Consider the following 20,132-nt stretch of genomic DNA (forward strand, 5'->3'; position numbering starts at 1 on the left):
GGATCTAAAGTATATACCGAGACTCACTATGTTGCCTAGGCTGGACTCAAATTTGAACTCCTGGGCTCAAGCAGTTCTCTCCCCTCAGCCTCCCAAGTAGCTGGGACTATAGGCAGGAGTACCAGGCTTTTCATTCACTTTTGAGCAGGAGGGAACTCTCGAGACCTTTGGTCTAGTTCAAATCTCTCACTTGAGGAATGAAAGGATGAGAGGATATTGGGGGCTGTCTTCTGATACTTATCAGGGCTTTCCAGTGGCAAAGGGATTTGAAATTCTGTATTGTCTCCAAGAGGCAAAACAAAGAACACTCCCAAAGAATTACAGGGCATAAATTTCAGTTCATTCAGTTCTGTTAAAGCTGCTTAATACCAAAATGGGCGTCCTTCACAGTTAAACTCTTTCAGACTGATGATGACCTTGGAAGGAAATTCCATAGGAAATACTCATCAGATAAAGATCGTAGCAGGCTGGGGAAGTGGCTCATGCCTAGCACTTTGGGAGGCTGAGGCTGGAGGATGGTTTGAGCCCAGGAGTTTGAGACCAGCTTGAGCAACACAGTGAGAACCCCTCTCTACAAAACATAAAAAAAATTAGCCAGGTGTGGTGGCAACCACCTGTAAACCCAGCTACTCAGGAGGCTGAGGCAGGAGGATCACTTGATTACTCCACTCAGGATATGCAGTTGCTGTGAGCTATGACAACGCCACTGTACTCTAGCCCAGGCAACACAGCCAGATCCTGTCTCAAAAAAATTGCAACAAACTGTTAAATTACTTGTAACTAAATGATACTGCTAATTCCAAATCAACTAAAGCGTTACAGTGACGTTCAAGAGTTCTTTATTCGACTTAGCTTGTGACACATCCCCAAACAGGTTGTTAATCTAAATTAATGTTGATTCCCCAAGAAAGAAATCAGTGTGTGAGAGAGAGAAGGGGGAGGAGGCTACGAGGGAATCACTTACCTGCTTCCTGTAACAGCTGAAAAATACAACAGGTAATTTTATTTGAGATTGCAGCTTTTCCTTCCAGGTGATTTTTTCTAGCTGCATTTCCTGCTGTAATCTGGTCCTTGGACTGCAGGAGGACTTTTCCTGGACTATCTAACAATTCATAGACTTCTTTTGTTTTACCCTCATACAGCTTTTGACCAATGTTCAACACTGTGGAAATAAAATAGAAATATATCAGATATCAGAAAAAAAATTCCTAAATATTGAAGACTAAATCTCCCAGATGATGACTCACTAAACATACAAACTGAGTAAGTAATCATCTTAATAAAAATTAAATCTACCTAACAGAGGAAAACAAACTATCCAACAGAAAGAGAAATAAACTCATAGGACATAATTGCCCCTTTGAAGAGAAAATTCACAACACAATTACCCACTTTGTTTTGTTTAATTAAAACACCTGTGGCCTAGCTCTTATCTCTAAGACTTCATTATCTCAGCCTTGAAGAGCCCTCAGTGGACAACAGGAGTAAGAACTCTGGGTCCAACTCTCTGCCTCAGCTCCTGCAAGAAACACATTGCAAGGGCTCAGATAAGCTGCCTTCACAATTCTCCCTCCTTCTTTCCTGGAAAAATAAACTTTTACTTCTGCATATCCTAATCACTGTCTTGGAATTCCTTCTCATTGGAGTGCGAAGTTCCACCCTTTCAGTTTTATCAGCACAAATGGCAAGAATGATCTTTCCTGAGGATCTGACCACTCGGGGAAAAAATGATCATGTAACTATGTAAACTTGACCAATGCAAAGTAAAACAAGGAAATATTTTTTTTACTTGCAGGTTTTACAATTCTGCAATGCCATCATGGCATCAAAGACTACCTAAAAAAAAAAAAATAAGATAAAATCACACAAAAATCTGGATAGATTTTCAGAAGCTGCAATTATTAACCTTCGGGGGGGGAGGCGGGCGGGCGGGGAAACGTTACTGACCTAACGAGAAAAGCAAGACTTTGGTTTGAAAATCGAACACTAGATTTTCCCGTGTTTTGCAATATCTACTGATTACAAATACTTACTTCCAAGCACCTCTCCGATCCTTGGCCATTTCTCGTTCTATTTTCCCTCTTCCTCTACTTTGCTCCCTTTCCCGCATCCCAAAGGCAAAGTTTGAGTAAGTTCAGGGAGGCCCCGGCACTCCTCTCCCAGGGCCTGGGGCCACGTGTGAGCCCGCCCCGCAGCCGAGACGCGCTACTGCAGGAGGCCGGGCACCGCCCCGGGGCCCACGCGCGTCCGCACAGAACCCGCAAACCGCCGGCCGAGGGGCCAGAACACCGCGGAGGGCAGGGATGCCTCGGCGACCCGGACGCCTGTTACTCACCCTCAGCTGTCGCCATTATCCCGAGTGGGCTGCGGACAGCGCTACCGCTTGGAAGAGAAGCAGAAATCTAGAAAAGAGGAGTGGTCAGAGGATCACGAGGCGGGGAAGGGAGGTGCGGCCCACAAACACGCCCCCTGGTGGGCCACGTGCCTCGTCGAACGCGGCGAAAGCTACAGAGCCAGGAAGGTCTTTGCCGACTGGCAGCACCGTGGACTCGCGAGGAGAGCACGGCCCCCCGAGGATTCCCGCCGCGCAGGCGCAGCCAGGCACGGCCGCCTCCGGACCGCCCCGCGCGGGCGCCGCTCCAGGAGAGCGGAAAAGTGGCGCGCACCGCAGCCCCTCCCCACTCTGTGAAAGCCGGCAGACCCGGGCTCCTTCTCGCTGCCGGAACAGCTTATAGGTTGGAGCGTACCATGTTGTGTCGGCCGGGGGGAAGTAAGTGGGGACGGGCATATAAAGTTTATATCCTCTCAAAGATACATGATTTAACTTCGCTATCTCATCACCTTAGTCTTGGGTGCTGGAAAATAACGGAGATTCTCACATGCACAAAAATTAGCTTTCAGAATGTTTCCTGGGGAGGGCTGGCTCCACCCCCTCGGGAATCCGTGACTCCTCCCCTCAGCCGCGGAGCCTCCCCCTTCGCCCTCGCTCATTGGTGGGCCCGGAGGGGGCGGGCCGTCGGGGGCGGGCTAGTCACGCCTCCTCAGGGAAAGCACGCGCCGCCGCAGTAGCTGGGGTCTCTAGCCGCCACGGAGGAAGCGGCTTGCGGGAGCCTCTAGGACGTACGGGCCGAGCCGGCAGCTGGTTGGTGCTTGGATCTCGGCCGCGGCGACAGGTCCCTCCACGTGTTTTCGGCGGCGACATGGAGCTGGAGGAATTGGGGATCCGAGAGGAGTGTGGCGTGTTCGGGTGCATCGCCTCAGGAGAGTGGCCCGCTCAGCTAGATGTGCCGCATGTGATCACTCTGGGACTCGTGGGGCTGCAGCACCGGTGAGCAACAGGGTGAGGGGTGGGGTGGCGGAGGGTGTGCTTCCACATCTCCCCAAGCCGCTTCCCGCGGTCAGAGTTGGCGGTTTCGTGTGCACCCGAGCGCCAGGAGGACGGACCTCTCTTACCTGGACCCGTACCTGCCTATGGCATCGACCAGCCTGCCAAGGCGTGCGCGAGGGGCACCTTGCCTCCGTGGATTTTAGCCTGTCCCACTCATTCTCCCAACCTCTAATGCCCTTTAGGGGCTCTCCCCCTCCCCCCGGGTCTACGCATCCTTGTTGAGTCTGGCCAGTTTGTAAGGCTCTGGTGAGCTTGGTCTAGCCGGGTCAGGGCTCCTCCCCGACTGCCTACCCCTTCTAATCTCCCTGAGCCTGGAGCTGGCCTTGGGGTAGGCTCGTGTGGGGTGGCGGCTGGTGCTGGTCCTACATCAAAGTCCTGCAACACCTTAAGGTTTTCGCGCGGGCCCTCCAACCACGACAAGCTTTTGTTTGCAAGGGCAGAGCTACTGAGCAGATTGTGGGTTTGAAAGCAGTCAGAGCTATGAGAACTTGGGGCTCCTAGAGTTTAGACCCGGGGAAACAGGACTAATTGGTGTTCAGAGGATCTGCCGGTGGTAGACCTCATATAAATTAAGTGAAAATAAACCAACCACAGGGAATAGTGCATCTGGAAAAGATTCATTGGTAAACGCTTTACATAATGAATGAAAACGTTTGTAGTAAGATGCCAAAAAGTAGTTCTCTTCTTTCAAAGGGGGCAAGGGGTGTAATGTCTGTATGTCAAGATACACATTGACTTTGAAAAATTGGAAGATCCCTTGGAGTTAAAAACAAAAACCAAAAACAAACTTGCTTCCATGATTTTCTTACTACCGGACCTAACTGGAAGTAGGTGTAAATTATTCCACTGGGGTAAGAAATACAAACCTAGGTTTGACACTATCACTGAAAATATTGCAAAGTTTCCATAAGGGAATATAGTAGCAACAACTTGTTAAGGAACTTGGTAATAACACTTATCAGCAATATGGGTGCAACATGCATAAATGCATTACAAATGATTAGCTTTCCTTCAACCAAACTTAAATTAATAGTCTTTTTCCTGTTTTCAGGGTCCCCAAATACTTGAATTTCAGTTCCACATTTTGTGTATCTTGTTTACTAAAGAGTTGAGAGTAACTCAGAATCTGGGATTAATTAAAAAGAATACTTTTAACTTGAATAACTCCAATCTTGGATAATTGTGGGTTGATCATATAGATTTCTTGTTTTATAAAACATTTATTGAGAGGATTTGATACATAATCCAAGGAGAAATTAAAATCTGATTATGTGGTAGTTCCAAGAGCAACATTAGTTTATAACATTCTTAGAAGTAATTTTGGATATTATGTCATGGGGGTGGGAAGGGAATCTAGGGATCTTTAGAGTTGCCTGGTAGTCTGTGGGAAATACATGAACTGACCTTGAATTTTTTTTTCTTAATTATATTTCCTTTTTTAGCCAAAATTACTCAGAAAGTTCTTTTCATCTCCTACTCTCCTCCCCTTTAAACCTATGCCTGAAGAAAAAGGAGCCGATTTAAAGTTTTTTTTTTTTTTTTTCACTTAGATGGTAGCACTAATTGGAATTCTAATACTCAGTTGAGGAAAAATACTTGGTATATACGGTTATGGTGTATTCCCCCCCCCTTTTTTTTTCCCAAAGGACTGTAACTTGATTCTTAGTTACATGTACCTATTTTCTACAGTTACTGTTCTGTGAAAGAATTATGAGAGTAGATAATACAAGATAAGGGCAATAGAGAAGTGATTGTGTAGTAGTAGAGCAGTATTAAATGGATACTATTAGCCTGCTTATATGACCAAATAAGTCTTTGTTAGGAGACTTTGGTGTTGAAAAGGGATCTTATCTTTGGGAGGCCTAGGCAGGAGGATTGCTGGAGGCTAGGAGTTTGAGACCAGCCTGGGAAACACAGTGATATCCCATCAACAAAAAAATAAAAAGGAAAAGAAAATGGATCTTATCTTCTTAAAACATGGAATCTAGAAGAAGGTGATATTTGATCACTTTTGCTTTGTATTTAGATCTTTTTTTTTCCCCCTTAGACATAATCTGATCTAAAAATTTTTAGTCCCAGAGATAAACAGAATACCTGAGAGTTATAATATGTGTTTCATATAAAAACAAATGGAGTATAAATTACTAAACAGTTATGCACTGGATACTTAATCCAGATGGGTTCATCCAGAAATACTACCTCTTTTTAGTAGTTCGGATTATTTGCAGACTTATTCCAGAGCTCTGCTTTCAGTCAGGGAATTTTCAATGTTTTACTAGTTGTCCTCTTAGCTGTAAGCTGTGCATGCATGTTTGTGGGTGTTGTTCATGCCAGATTCATATAATCACCAAATGTTGCTTTGATCCTAGAAACATCAGTTCAGTAGTTTGTAGAGTTCTGAACAAACCAGACACCCCCTCTCAAAACAAACATTTTCATCTTTAAACCATAGTCTCCATTTATGGAGTCTAGAATGGCATGAACACATTAGAAGATTCCACTGAAGAAATTACTAAAATTTCATAGGTTTATCCCATGAATCGGCTAGTTAGCCTTTCCATGATTAGTTAGAAGATGAGCATGTCTTTCTCTTCAGTAAATTATCACTTCCTTAGGTTAGTAATTGAACCTTACAACTGATAAAACATTTTCATACCTCTTCTAACAACTTATGCAATTTACCTGAGGAAGTTGGGTTTCCTGTCTGCAGAAACATTGTGTAGCATCTTTTGGTTCTGTTATGCTTTGAGGAAACTGATTTGTACTGATCTCAGACGCAGTTTTCTTAAGAGATACAGACACTGGTTCTGCAAACAGTATATAAGAGTATCACTAGAAAAGCACTTGTGACAAAGACAAAGAGATGTACTCAGACAAACCTGTATGGAATTAGTTACCAGTTATCTTCATTTACTATCGTGGAGAATGGAGGAGTAGGTTGTCAGAGAACTGGCTTTGGTCTGCCAAATTAAGGCTGGGGATATCTTACGTTATTTTGATTTTCATCTTTTAGTGAAAATGACCAAATATGTAATATTCTTCTAGTGTTTTACTTTTATACCCCCTTATTCTATATATCTAAGCCAAGTGATTTTTGGTTTGAGGAAGAGACTTACTTTAGAACTCTACCTGCAAATTGTTCTCGTCTTTGATTTTGAAAGACTTTCAATTCAATTACTTTTATAATCAGTGATTCTCAATTTAAAGCCATAAATGTTTTCAATTCTTCCATTTATAAATATCTCTTAAAACTTTGCTTTTTGCCTTAGTCTAAAGCAGAATTTACCTGCCCACCCTGGAAGTCTCAAATTTACCACTGCTTTGTCATTCTGGTCAATTTTGGGAAGAGCTTCTTAATATTACAACCTAAAATCTAGTCCTAGCTTTCCTAGTAACACTAGTTTAATCTTGGGCAAGTCTCCTAATTTCTGAGTCTGTTTTCTCATCTGTTGGACTAGACATATATTTTAAGGTTCAATGCTTAAATTCAGTGGGTTCAGAATGATACCTTCGGAGAAAACCAAAATTCAGAATGTATTAATTTGTAGGTTTTTCTTTCTTTTTACATCTGTCTTCTGATAACAATCACTGTCAAGTATAATTTAAAGGTTCATGATAACTGTATAGTTATCTAACTCTAGGAAAGTTTATATTTACTTTCAGTGTTGCTTTCACTCTTAATAAGCTATGAAATAAATTATTTCTCAGCATTCCTTGCTCACACACAGTTCATAAATAATAACATTTAGTCTAATTTATCAAGGACAGGAATAAGTATCTCTGTTATCAGGAAACAGCAACAAAAGCTTTTCACATTTCTGTGGCTCTTACCATCTTCATGTGCTTTTCTCTTGAGGCTCAAAGTTCCTTGGCTTTTGATGTGACCTTCAAATAATTCTTAAAAACATAGGAAAAGATTTAGAACTCAGGAAAATCAGCAAGAAAAAATCAAGCAACCCTATCAAAAAGTGGGCAAAGGACATGAATAGAAATTTTTCAAAAGAAGATATAAAAATGGCTAACAAACATATGAAAAAGTGTTCAACATCTTGAATCATCAGGGAAATGCAAATCAAAACCACAATGAGATATCACTTAACCCCAGTGAGAATGGCCTTTATCAAAAAAACCCAAAACAACACATGTTGGCGTGGGTGTCGAGAGACAGGAACACTAATACACTGCTGGTGGGACTGCAAACTAGTGCAACCCCTGTGGAAAGCAGTATGGAGGTATCTTAAACAGATTCAAGTAGACCTGCCATTTGACCCAGCAATCCCATTACTGGGCATATACCCAAAGGAAAAAAGGTCATTCTGTAACAAAGACACATGTACCCGAATGTTTATAGCAGCACAATTCACAGTAGCAAAGATGTGGAAACAACCCAAATGCCCATCAATACATGATTGGATTAGTAAACTGTGGTATATGTATACCATGGAATATTACTCAGCTATAAGGAATGATGAAGATACGACATCTCTATGGTTCTCCTGGAGAGAGTTGGAACCCATTATATTAAGTGAAGTATCCCAAGAATGGAAAAACAAGCATCACATGTACTTACCAGAAAATTGGTTTCCCTGATCATCACCTAAATACAAATCTGGGAACGACACCAATTGGACATCAGACTGAGGTGGGGGGTGGGGGAGGGGATGGGGGTATGCCTACACAATGAGTGCATTGCGCACCGGCTGGGGAGTGGTAACACTTGAAGGTGCTGACTCGGGAAAGGGGGGGGTGGGGAAAAAAAATATGAAACTGTTGTTTTTTAAAAAAAAAAAAAAAATAGGAAAAGAATCATCATGTATTTGAAATACATTAGTTTTCAAGCATTCAAGTGTACTAAAATAATAACATTAAGCAATTGTATGGGTAATGAATGAGTTGAAGAATTAGAAATATTTTGGTATAAAGTTTAAAAAAAGTTGAAACTCTTAAATTAAATATGTATTTTCTAATATTTTTTAAGGTCATTTGAACATACAATCGTGTTAGGATTTTTTTTTCTTTGAGCACTTAGACTGGAGTGCCGTGGCACGATCATAGCTCAACATATAGGCTCAGGCTATCCTTCCACCTCAGCCTACTGAGTAGCTGGGACCACATGCAGACACCACCATGCCTGGCTAATTTTTAAATTTTTTGTAGAGACACAGGGTCTTGCTATGTTGCCCAGGCTGGTCTTGAACTCCTGGCTTTAAGCGATCCTCCTCGGCCTCCCAAAGTGCTGGGATTACAGGCATGAGCCACTGTGCTCAGAATTTTATTTTTAAAGAAAATTTTTCTTGCTAAATTAAAATGTGAAGAGAAAAGTTTATAGAATTTTTTTTGTTAAAGTCAGTTCCAACGTTACCATGTTTCTATTTGGCAGTTCTGAGAGTTGGTCCTCTTAGGGTACAGTCAGCTTCCTCATAAAACCTCATTTCTTTTTGAGGGTTGCCATTTTTCTTTTATAAAACTCTATATTCATATTTTAAACTTTTAAATTTAGTAGGACATTGTTTCCAGTCTCTGTCTATTCCAAACTGCATTAGTCTTCTGGCAGTTTCCTCATATATGTCTTTGTTTCTTGTGGCCCCTTCAAGCATTTGCTTAATTTTTTCATCAGACCATATTTGTATCAATGCTCCGACCTCATTATCACACCAGTGTTTCCCAGCCTCTGTGTTGCTCACTGTTGATGATCTTTAAGTGACTTTTAGCATATTTTAAAGGAATATGATTACCTATAAATTAACATGACTTATTCAAACTTACAGATGTAAATCTTATATTTGAATGCCATTCACTTAAAATACCTAGATTGACATAAAGCACTGAGAATTATAATAATTTCTTTCTTTCTTTCTTTTTTTTTTTGAGACAGAGTCTCACTCTGTTGCCCAGGCTAGAGTGCCCTGGTGTCAGCCTAGCTCACAGCAACCTCAAACTCCTGGGCTCAAGCAATCCTACCGTCCCAGCCTCCCGAGTAGCTGGGACTACAGGCATGCACCACCATGCCCAGCTAATTTTTTCTATATATTTTTAGTTGTCCGGCTAATTTCTTTCTATTTTTTAGTAGAGACTGGGTCTCACTCTTGGGCAGGCTGGTCTCAAACCCCTGACCTCGAGCAATCCTCCCGCCTTGGCCACCCTAGAATGCTAGAATTACAGGCGTGAGCCACTGCTCCCAGCCAATAATTTCAATATGAGGGTCAAAAAATGTTTTTACCTCCACATTCAAACAATATATTCTAAAAATTATAAGGCAGACTACTCCCTGATACTAGTGAGAATAATTTAACTGCTTTTCATCAATAGGTGATTTATTGGATGTTTATGACTATGGAGAGTCCCAAATGTTTACTTAATTTCTTTTAGTAAGAAGTAGGAATTTCTTTTAGTAAAAAGTGCAAAACAACGTTTTTAGTAAAAAGTGGGAATACCAATTCAGGTATCATAAGGAAGCAGTTTGAGCAATACGCAATAGAGATCTTCACTATAACTACTTAAGGTAAGTTAGATTTAAATATCAACATAACATTTAAAATTCAACAACTTAGACCCTGTACTTGACCCAGTGATACTTTGTGGTGCTGTGGGGCTGTCCACCTCTTCTGAGGCAATAATTACAGAGTCTTCCTCTGCCAAAACACATAACAGCAATTGAAATTTGTTATTTACAAAATTCTAACCTACTTTGCAATGCAAGATTGTGCTGAAAAACTAGTAGGGTTGGATTCTAGCATTAAAACTTTTAAACTTAAAGCCAAGAATATTTGCCATCTTTAACCAAATTTTAAAATGGCCTTGTGAGACTTATCTCCTTCAAAATCCTGGAAGTATTCTGTTTTAAAGTTACAAGGCAGTATACTATACTGGGAAGTATGACAGCACTTTTGGACCCAATTGGGTAACATCTTTCATTGTTACATTTTAGTGCTTGACAAAGAGCTCTTCTGTCTATTATTATTTGATCCTCATTGTAAGTAAGAATGATCCTTATTGCAATACATATAAAGAAATTTTTTGCTGCTCTCTGAATGGCCCTGAATGCCCCTAAAGTGTTGATTTTGCTGTTGCAGTTACATTTGTAAATTCACAAACATGGAATCTGTGAATACTGAAGATTATCTGTATCCGGTTTACTGCAACAAAACTAAATATGCTAGCATAATAGATTGTTAACCTGGACTTTTGAGGAAAGTAGAGATACTTTGCCTGTCTGGAAAAAATTAAAAATTCTTTATATATTAAAGATAAAAAAGAGAGAATGATACTGCTCTGGGATACCTTATGAAAACGTCAACGAAAGCTGCTATAGCCAGTAAGTGGGCTTGGCAAGCGATGTGTAGCAGAGGAGGTGTGGTGGGGAAGGGTATACTCAGCAGCTTTCCAATAGTGAGTTACTGTCATTTAAATTCTACTAGGTTTTAATTCTGAATAATTTTTCAGGCCTCATGGATTTTTTTTTTTTTTTTTTTTTTTTGAGACTGGGTCTTGTTATGTTGTCCAGGCTGGTCTCGAACTCTTGAGCTCAACCAATCTTCTTGCTTCACCCTCCCAAGTAGCCTGATACCTCGTGGAAATTTGAAAATATGTTTGACTAAGTCAGTCTTGTTGGATTTAATTTTTAAAAGATGCTGGTTGGAATTTAAAATGGTTCAGTCAACTATAGAAAACAGATAGTTCCTCAAAAAGTTTAAGCATAGATAACCATATAACCAAGCAATTACACTCCTAGGTATATATACCCGAAAGAATTGAAAACATGTTCACATAAAAATCTGTACCTGCTGTGGAAAAACAGTATGGTGGTTCGTTAAAAAATTAAACTTAAGTTACCATATGATCCAACAATTCCATTTCTTGGTATGTACCCAAAAGAATTGAAAACAAAAACTCAAACAGTTGTTTTTACATCCCTGTTCATGGCAGCATTATTCACAGTAGCCAAAAGGTAGCAACAACCCAAATGACATCAACCGGATGAACAGATAAACAAAATGTGGTATATACACAGAATGGAATATTATTCAGCCTTAAAAGGAAGAAAATTCTGATATATACTGCAACATGGGTGAACCTTGATGATGTTATGCCCAGTGAAATAAGCCAGCCCCAACAGACAAACATTGTATGATTCCCTTTATTAGTATATGTGATACCTAAAGTAGTCAAATTCATAGAGACAGAAAGTAGAATAGTGGTTACCACAAACTAGGGAGAGAGGGGAATGGGGAATTGCTGTTTAATGGGTACAGAAATTTTGATTTGGGATGATGAAAAAGTTCTAGAGATGGAGAGTGGTGATGTTTGCATAACAATGTGAATGTACATTTAAAAATGGGTAAAATGGTAAATTTTATGTTATATGTATTTTACCAAATGGAAAAAATTCAAAACTTGTACCTGAATGTTCATAGCAACAGTATTCATAAGAGCCAAAAAGTAGAAACAACCCAAAAGCCAATCAACTGATGAGTGGAAAACAAAATATGGTATATCCATAAAATGGTATATTATTCAGCCATAAAAAAGAATGAAGTACTGGTATGTGTTAGAACATGGATGAACCTTGAAAACCTTACACTAATAAAAGAAGCCACATATTGTATGATACCATTTATATGAAATGTCCAGAATAGGCAAATCCATAAAAATAGAGTAGATAGGTTAGTGGTTGCCAGGGCCTGCAAAGGTGTGATCAAGCTGTTCAATGTCTACTAATGGATATGGGTTTCTTTTTGGAGTGATCAAAATGTTCCAAAATTGGATAAGGTGGTGATTGTTCTCTGACTCTATGAGTATACTAAAAACCACAGAGTTAATGGGATGAATTTGATGGTAGTAAATAATATCTCAAAAAAGAAGTGTTGCTGGAGTGTAAGAATTGGAAAGGGAGATAAAGTGTAGGCAGGTCAAGTGTAGAGGTTAATGCGGTGATACCTGTGGGAAGTTGTAAAGGAGCTAAGAACTGTGCTGCACTGAACTTCCAGGTCCTCTCCACGTGGAATCAGAACACATCACCAACTAGGAAGCTCCTCTAAGCCAGAGTTTTTGTTGGCATGATTGATTAAATCATTGGCCATAGACTGAAGTGGACCTGCAGTCCTGTGCCTGTCCCTGGAGGTCAGGCTGAGTCAATGTTCCAACCCCCTAATCACATTGTTGGGCTTTCTGGTGACAGCTTCCTTCCTGAAGCTATCTGGGAACCCACCTTGAGTGGCCTCATTAACACAGCAAAGATGCTTCTATCACTGGAAATTCCAAAAGTTTTTGATGCTCTGTGCCAGGAATAGGGGACCAAAACCAGATACATTCTTTATTATGCCACAGCTTCTTAAAAAGTTTATTGAAATATTATCAACAGTATGAATTAGAAAAATCATCCCTTTATAATTAATAAGTTGCCTATATTTAAGTTTAGCAGCTTACCTACATCTGAGCTTTTTTTACATTTGTATAATAGTTCTTGGGTTTTCCGAAACTTTAGCAATCAGTTCTCTATCTGGATCTTCTATTGGGTTAAAATGAAAAAAGTCCTCAGTAGTATGGTGTTTCATATGACTAAAGTGCATTAATTCATGTAATAATTTCACTGCAAAGATTATCCGAATTGCATGCAAAGTATACAAAGGTGTTTAAATAGTCCATGTTTAAAGAAAATTTTTTCCAAATTTTGGACTGTTGAAAGAAATAATTAGAGAAAACATGATTCTTGGCATACCTTTTGAGATAGTAACAATAGATACTTTAATGCCCCCTGCTGGTCATCTCATTGCTAATTTTTTAAATTATGGGGATAGTGAAAATTTTAATTTTGGAAATATGTTTTATTACAGCCAAAAGGAAAATAGGCAGTTTTAGGATTATTCTTAGATGACCAATGTGGTATTTCTTTTTCTTCTTCTTCTTTTTTTTTTTTTTTTGAGACACAATCTCACTCTGATGGTGGGGCTGGAGTACCGTGGCATTAGCCTAACTCACAGCAACCTCAAACTCCTGGGCTCAAGTGATCCTTCTGCCGCCAGCCTCCTGAGTAGCTGGAACTACAGGTGTGTGCCACCACACCCAGCTAATTTTTTCTATTTTTAGGATAGATGGGGGGTCTCACTCTTGCTCAGGCTGGTCTTGAACTCCTGAGCTCAAGCGATCCTTCTGCTTCGGCCTCCCGAGCCCTCTCTCTACTAAAAAAAAAAAATTTATCCAGATGTGGTACCATGTGCTCGTATTCCTAGCTACCTTGGATGCTGAGGCAGGAGGATCTCTTGAGCCCAGAAGTTTGAGATTGCAGTGAATTGTGATACCACTGCACTCTGGTCTGGTCAACAAAGTTAAACACTGTCACTAAAAAAAAAAAAAAAAACTCCCGGAAATTCCAAATTGGGAATGAATCTAGTTATGTAGAATCCAAGGGGTCTATAGCTCTAGCTGGAATTTTATTTGAAATAAGAAGGAGAAGCTTATGACTTATAGCATACATTTAAGATAGGAAAGGAAGTACTTTTGAGAATCAGTTTTATGACCAGATGTCAAAGTTAACAGTGTGAAGCAATAGCAACTCCAATTACAAAATTTCATTAGTGAAATATGTAAAATTAAAATGAGATAACCTATTGTTACCTGAAAATATCCATCACTTTGTTGTTGTGAGTTTTTTTTTTAAAGCAAGAATATCTGATATACTTTTTTTTCCCTCTGAAGATATATATCCATATTATACTGCAATACTACACTCTTCTAAATAGTGGAGTGGTGATTTGTGAATCAATAGTTATATATTGTAGGTGTGCTTAAAATCCTTGCCTAGTTTTTTAAAATATGTATTTAGCTGCTTGGATTCTTGTGGGTTTGTATCTTTGCTTTTTATTTTCATGTGAAAGTTTAAAATATCATATGTGATTTCTAGAATGACTGTAAATTTGTCCTGTTTCATATTTTCTAAATATATTCCAAATTACCATGTAAACATATAAAAAAACTTGTACATCTGACTTAATCTTTACCTTTTACATATAAAAAATTGCCTTGAGTTATTGTACTTAAGTGAGTTTTCCAGAGGACTAGCAGGGTAAAATCTTTAAAATACTCAAGCTTGTCACTTTTTTAATGGAAATTTTTCTTATTAAATATTGTAATAATCTGATTTTCAACTCTTAATGACAAATGCCATTGCTGTGATGCCCTCTGAAACCTAACATGCACAGAATCTGTCCTGATAAATCAAAGAAAGAAGTTGGCCTAGAGTGTGGGGAATTTGATTACCTAGTTTGTTATGTCAATATTGATCTTTAACATTTTCCAAGGCTCTATGAAGCTTTGGATTGAGACTGTATGTACAAGGTCTTTTTAACAACTCTAGGCTTCTCCTTGGGGGGTTGGTACCCCCCTTCCCCAATTTTGGTTTGTGTGGAAGAGGCAAATCATCAGATAGGAAGCACAAACTCTTCTCAACCTCCGCACCCTTAGTACCCTATACCATAGGGCAGTGGTTCTTAAACTGGCATGCATCATAATCATCTGGAGGACTTGTTAAAACAGATTCCTGGCCCCAAGCCCAGAGTTTTTGAATAAGTTCTCACTTGATGCTGATGTTGCTACAATTTGAGAAAACCAGCCATAGGAAACCTTACTTTCATTAAGAATTTCCACCTTCCATTTATGTATTTTGTAAATATGAGAATTATCCAATAGTACTTCATAATATAACATTTTAGGTATTATATCATCTATTATTTTATATATATAATAAAATCTAAAACCCATCATGAGGGCACCTCATCTAAACCTAATTATCCTTCAAAGGCCCTATGTCTAAATACTACCGCATTGGGGGTTAGGGCTTCAACACATGAATTTCCTGGGGACACGATTCAGTCCGTACCAACATCTTATAATAGCATCTTATGTATTTATTATGTCACACACCAAAATATATATATATATATTATTTTACCTGTGTCAGGACTTTGTTTTATATCTGTATCTCCTGCATCTTCTGACTTGTTACTGACCATTCCATCTTCAGTTGTCTCTCCAGCAATGACTATATGAACACAGGGAAATATATAGTTGTTTTTTATTCACTTTCAGAATTATGTTCTAAACTATAATGTTTTATTTTCCTTTTAGAGTGAACCTGATACTAAATGTGATTGTTTGCTTTTCCATGAGTTAGATTCCCTACCCTTGTTTGTTTTTGTCTTAGGTCTTCTGACATATAACTAATGGAATCGGCCGGGCGCGGTGGCTCACGCCTGTAATCCTAGCACTCTGGGAGGCCGAGGTGGGCGGATCGTTTGAGCTCAGGAGTTCGAGACCAGCCTGAGCAAGAGCGAGACCCCACCTCTACTAAAAATAGAAAGAAATTATATGGACAGCTAAAAATATATATAGAAAAAATTAGCCGGGCATGGTGGCGCATGCCTGTAGTCCCAGCTACTCGGGAGGCTGAGACAGGAGGATCGCTTGAGCTCAGGAGTTTGAGGTTGCTGTGAGCTAGGCTAACGCCACGGCACTCACTCTAGCCTGGGCAACAGAGTGAGACTCTGTCTCAAAAAAAAAAAAAAAAAAAAAAAAAAATAACTAATGGAATCATCTTCAGCTGCCTCTCCAGCATGACTATATGAACATACTGTCCCACGGCTGTTGGGCTACTTTAGTCATCTTACATTTTAATTTTAATTGGGGCAGAGGTATATTGTCCACCAGTGAAATTTGAGACTCTCACTGGCATTTCCCAATCTTAACTATCATTCCCCTTTCTCTTCCCCAGACACAAACTCATACTCTCAGAATTAGGACTGCATCATTTAAGCCAGGTAATAAAATCTAGAAACATTATGGTCAGTAGAGATCTTCAAAACTGTCTTGTCCCCATCTTAGAGTTAGGTCTAGAGAAGACACTTGGTTGCTTCAAGGTTCCGTAGAGACTAAGTTAGAACTTTGATTTCCAGACTCCTGGTCTAGAACTCATTCAGTTTATTTTGTGCTATCATGTCTTTGTGTGTATATACTGTATCACAATCCTTTGGGTTAAATTTATATTAAAGAACTTAGTGATGTGTCCTGGAAAAACTTTCCACTTTCAAGGCATTCTCATGGGTTTTGTATTTCAAGTTTTTCAATCCCCTTTTTCTATTTACTCAGTTTTATCACAATTACTAATAGTATGAAAACTTACTTTAAATTCTGCCATCTTAGGTTGCATATTTGCTTTTTTAAAATTGATCTGTTTTAAACTTTATTCTGGAAATCCAATTTTATTTCCCTTCATATAACTTTGTACTGCTTTTTATGTTCTGGAGGAGACCAAAAATACATTAAATCTGTTTCATAATAAATTCATCAACTAGCTTGTTGAGTAGCATGTAATGAAGCCTGTTTAACTTAGATTGTATTCATCTTATGCTACTGAATATTTTCAATACAGATTGAGCATCCCTTATTTGAAATCCTCCAAAATCTGTACCTTTTTGAGCACTAACATGATACCACAAATGGAAAATTTCCCACTTTACCTCATGTGATGGGATGTAGTCAAAACACAGTCAAAATTTTGTTTTATGCACAAAATTATTAAAAATATTGTATAAAATTACCTTCAGCCTATGTGTATAAGGTGTGTATGAAACAGATAAATTTCATGTTTAGACTTGGGTCCCATCCCCAAGATATCTCAGTATATATATGCAAGTATTCCAAAATAAAAAAAAAATTCTACATCAGAAACACTTCTGGTTTCAAGGATTTCGAAAACAGGATACTCAACGTGTATGATGTAACACAATGTTAAGATTACTTTTCTTCACCTTCCTACCTGTCTGGTACTCTTCCATTTTTACACTGGCACATTCTGTGACTTGTTCTCCATCTTGGGATTCCTGTTCTTGTGATTTTTCTGTTTCATTGTGTCCCAGAATTGCATCCAACTCCGTGAAAAATTTCATACTCTTAGTCACGCCTAGGTCTTGAGCTGTTCTTACAATCTTGTATTCATGTTTTAGGTTTTTATACTTTGTTCTGCACTGCTTCCAGTCTCTCTCTATTCCAAACTTCTGAAGCTTGGCAGCAATTTGTTCAAATATCCTTTTATTTCTCACTGTTCCCTCTAGTTGTTGTTGTATGCTTTTATCAGACCAGATGTCTATTAGAGCCCTGACTTCTGGCATAGTCCAGTGTTTTCCTCCTTCATTTGCTACAGTTGGAATAAAAGTTGAATTATTAGGGGGTTCCATGACTGACGTAGAGATACCTGCATCAGGTGGGGAGATATATATGGATTACATACATCAGACAAGATAGATAATTGGGTGCAACATTATTTCAAAAAGTAATTTTCTCCATAGGAGACGGAATAACAAATCATAGCTTAGCTTTTCTCTTAAACTAATGGGGAAAAGAAGTACAGAACCTGAATCTGTTCATTATCATGACTGTGACTGGCTTTAATAAAGTTGTGTTTTTAGTCACATTTTGATTCTCTTTTTTTCTATATAATTTCTTTCTCCTCCATCCCACTCCTTTAGTATGTGGGGTATATAATATTTACTTAATAGAAAGCAGTAATTGCGTAAGAAAATGGCTTACTGTAGATAATTTTTGTTTTCAGATCAGACAGGTGTGAACAATTTAACTTCTTCCCTTTTTCTTTAATGATTTCCATTGGCTACATATTGGAATCTCTTAGGGAGCTCTTAAAAACACTACTACAGTGCCTCCCTCATCTCTCAGCCCCAGATCGTGAACCTAGTGTGTAGTCAGGGTTGAGAACCAAGGCTACTCATGAGCAGAGGGCTTGGAAGAGCCACACACAACCACCAGTGCTTACTCCCTGTGAAAATTAGAGAAAGACTAAATGCCATTTTAAGTGAGGTACTTATTATGTTCTTTTAATAGTAGAGAAATTTCATAATGCCTTGTTCATAGGCAGTATGTCTCCACTTAGTTATAAATCCTTTAATATGCTATGTGCCTTCATGTTTGGTCTTTAGCACAGTTTTGTAATTCATTTATGTTAATGACATTACCTGACATGTTGGTTATTTTAACAACTACATTTTCTTATATTTTTCCCAGATTTCATGTTCATATTTAATTAAAAGGTAGTACAGATCCCAACATCTATAATGAGTTAATGATATTTTATTTTATTTTTTTTGAGACAGGGTTTTTGCTCTGTTGCCCAGGCTAGATAGCGCAGTGGCATCATCATAGCTCACTGCAACCTCCAACTTCTGGGCTCGAAGGATTCTCTTGCCTCACCCCCCGAGTAGCTGGGGACTATAGCCTTGTACCACCACGCCTGGCTGATTTTTCTATTTTTTGTAGAGGTGGGGTCTCACTCTTGCTCAGGCTGGTCTTGAATTCCTGGCCTCAAGCAATCCTCCTACCGTGGTCTCTCAAAGTGCTAGGATTACAGGCATGTATCCACCCAGCCTATAATGAGTTTAAGTCATTAAAGAACACTAGCATTTACTTGAGATGGAAGTTGTTTTTATTTTGTGGTATATTTAATGTTTTTGTTTTGAAATGCTTTTCAGCATTTTATCTTATTGTGTTAGAAATAAGGTTTTTTTTTTTTTTTTTGAGACAGAGTCTCACTCTTGCCTGGGCTAGAGTGCCATGGCATCAGCCTAGCTCACAGCAACCTCAAACTCTTAGGCTCAAGCAATCCTCCTGCCTCAGCCTCCCGAGTAGCTGGGACTACAGGCATGTGCCACCATGCCCGGCTAATTTTTTCTATATATATTTTTAGTTGTCTGGTTAATTTCTTTCTATTTTTTAGTAGAGACAGGGTCTCACTCTTGCTCAGGTTAGTCTCGAACTCCTGACCCCGAGCAATCCTCCTGCCATGGCCTCCCAGAGTGCTAGGATTACAGGCGTGAGCCACCATGCCCGGCCATAAGTTTTTCTATTATTTGGTTTTTTGCTTCTAGCTTCAGTAAAAAATTAGAAGCGAAGAAGGGATTTTCATTGAGTTTGATTAATTGGGTGACTAAAACCATCCTTGACCTCATTGTGGCTCTGATATTATTTACTTTCAGATGTAAAATTCTGTTTGTCTTAGACCCCCAGAACAGTAAAGTGATCATGTTCATTATACTATGTATAAGTTTAGCCATCAGATTTCTTTTAATATTTAAAGATTAAAGGTTGGAAAGTAGCTAATATTTCTAGGAAACTTACATTTGGTAAAGAAATCATTTGCTTTAGAAATGATTTTTTTCAATATAGGTTAATAAAAGGGGGAGGAAACAAATTCTAGGTGTTTTTATCAGGAAAAATTGTCAATTTCCTTAGATTAGAAATCAATCTTACGTTCCAATTTGAAATTAGATCCGTTTCATTATATTTTTGGCCCATTGTACTATACCTAGTTCCATTGGTCTGACATGAGAAACCAAAACTAAAGGATTTCCTGAGATGTTTTCCTTATCTTCTAATGCAACTGACATTTTACCTGGAAAGAGAACAGAATTCCTTTTAGAAATAACTACTAAGGAAAATAAAAATTGGATTTGCATAACTGACAATGCTAATAGCTTTAGCTGAATTTGATTAATTTGTGAAAATAAATTTGTGATAGACAAATTTTGTTAGCAAAATTATATAATATGGTTTAAATATTTACGTATATAAATAGGAATCTAGTTTTTCCATCTCATTAGTATGGTTTATTTTGAACTTCTTCTAGAATTGTTTGATAATTTTGTAAGTTTCTAGTGATGGTTGTGGTTAGTTTTCAAGTTAA

General features: G+C 38.8%; 2 protein-coding genes across 3 annotated transcripts in view; one reads left to right on the forward strand and one right to left on the reverse strand.

Annotated features, from left to right (window-relative positions):
• PAICS (phosphoribosylaminoimidazole carboxylase and phosphoribosylaminoimidazolesuccinocarboxamide synthase) overlaps window positions 1-20,132 on the reverse strand; it is a 35,359-nt gene that overhangs the window by 10,300 nt on the left and 4,927 nt on the right. Inside the window, 7 exon segments of the mRNA XM_069456774.1 lie at window positions 965-1,162; window positions 2,336-2,402; window positions 6,071-6,195; window positions 7,220-7,285; window positions 12,815-12,848; window positions 12,850-12,896; window positions 17,199-17,633. Coding sequence (XP_069312875.1) covers window positions 965-1,162; window positions 2,336-2,402; window positions 6,071-6,195; window positions 7,220-7,285; window positions 12,815-12,848; window positions 12,850-12,896; window positions 17,199-17,633 — 972 coding nt within the window.
• The window catches only part of PPAT (phosphoribosyl pyrophosphate amidotransferase), a 36,269-nt gene continuing 19,201 nt past the window's right edge, over window positions 3,065-20,132 (forward strand). For both annotated transcript variants that reach the window (XM_069456775.1, XM_069456776.1), the window contains exon 1: window positions 3,065-3,328. In XM_069456775.1, the coding sequence (XP_069312876.1) occupies window positions 3,201-3,328 (128 nt within the window). In that variant the 5' untranslated portion in view covers window positions 3,065-3,200. The remainder of the gene's footprint in view (window positions 3,329-20,132) is intronic.

Source organism: Eulemur rufifrons, chromosome 24, assembly GCF_041146395.1.
Source record: "Eulemur rufifrons isolate Redbay chromosome 24, OSU_ERuf_1, whole genome shotgun sequence".
NCBI lineage: Eukaryota > Metazoa > Chordata > Mammalia > Primates > Lemuridae > Eulemur > Eulemur rufifrons.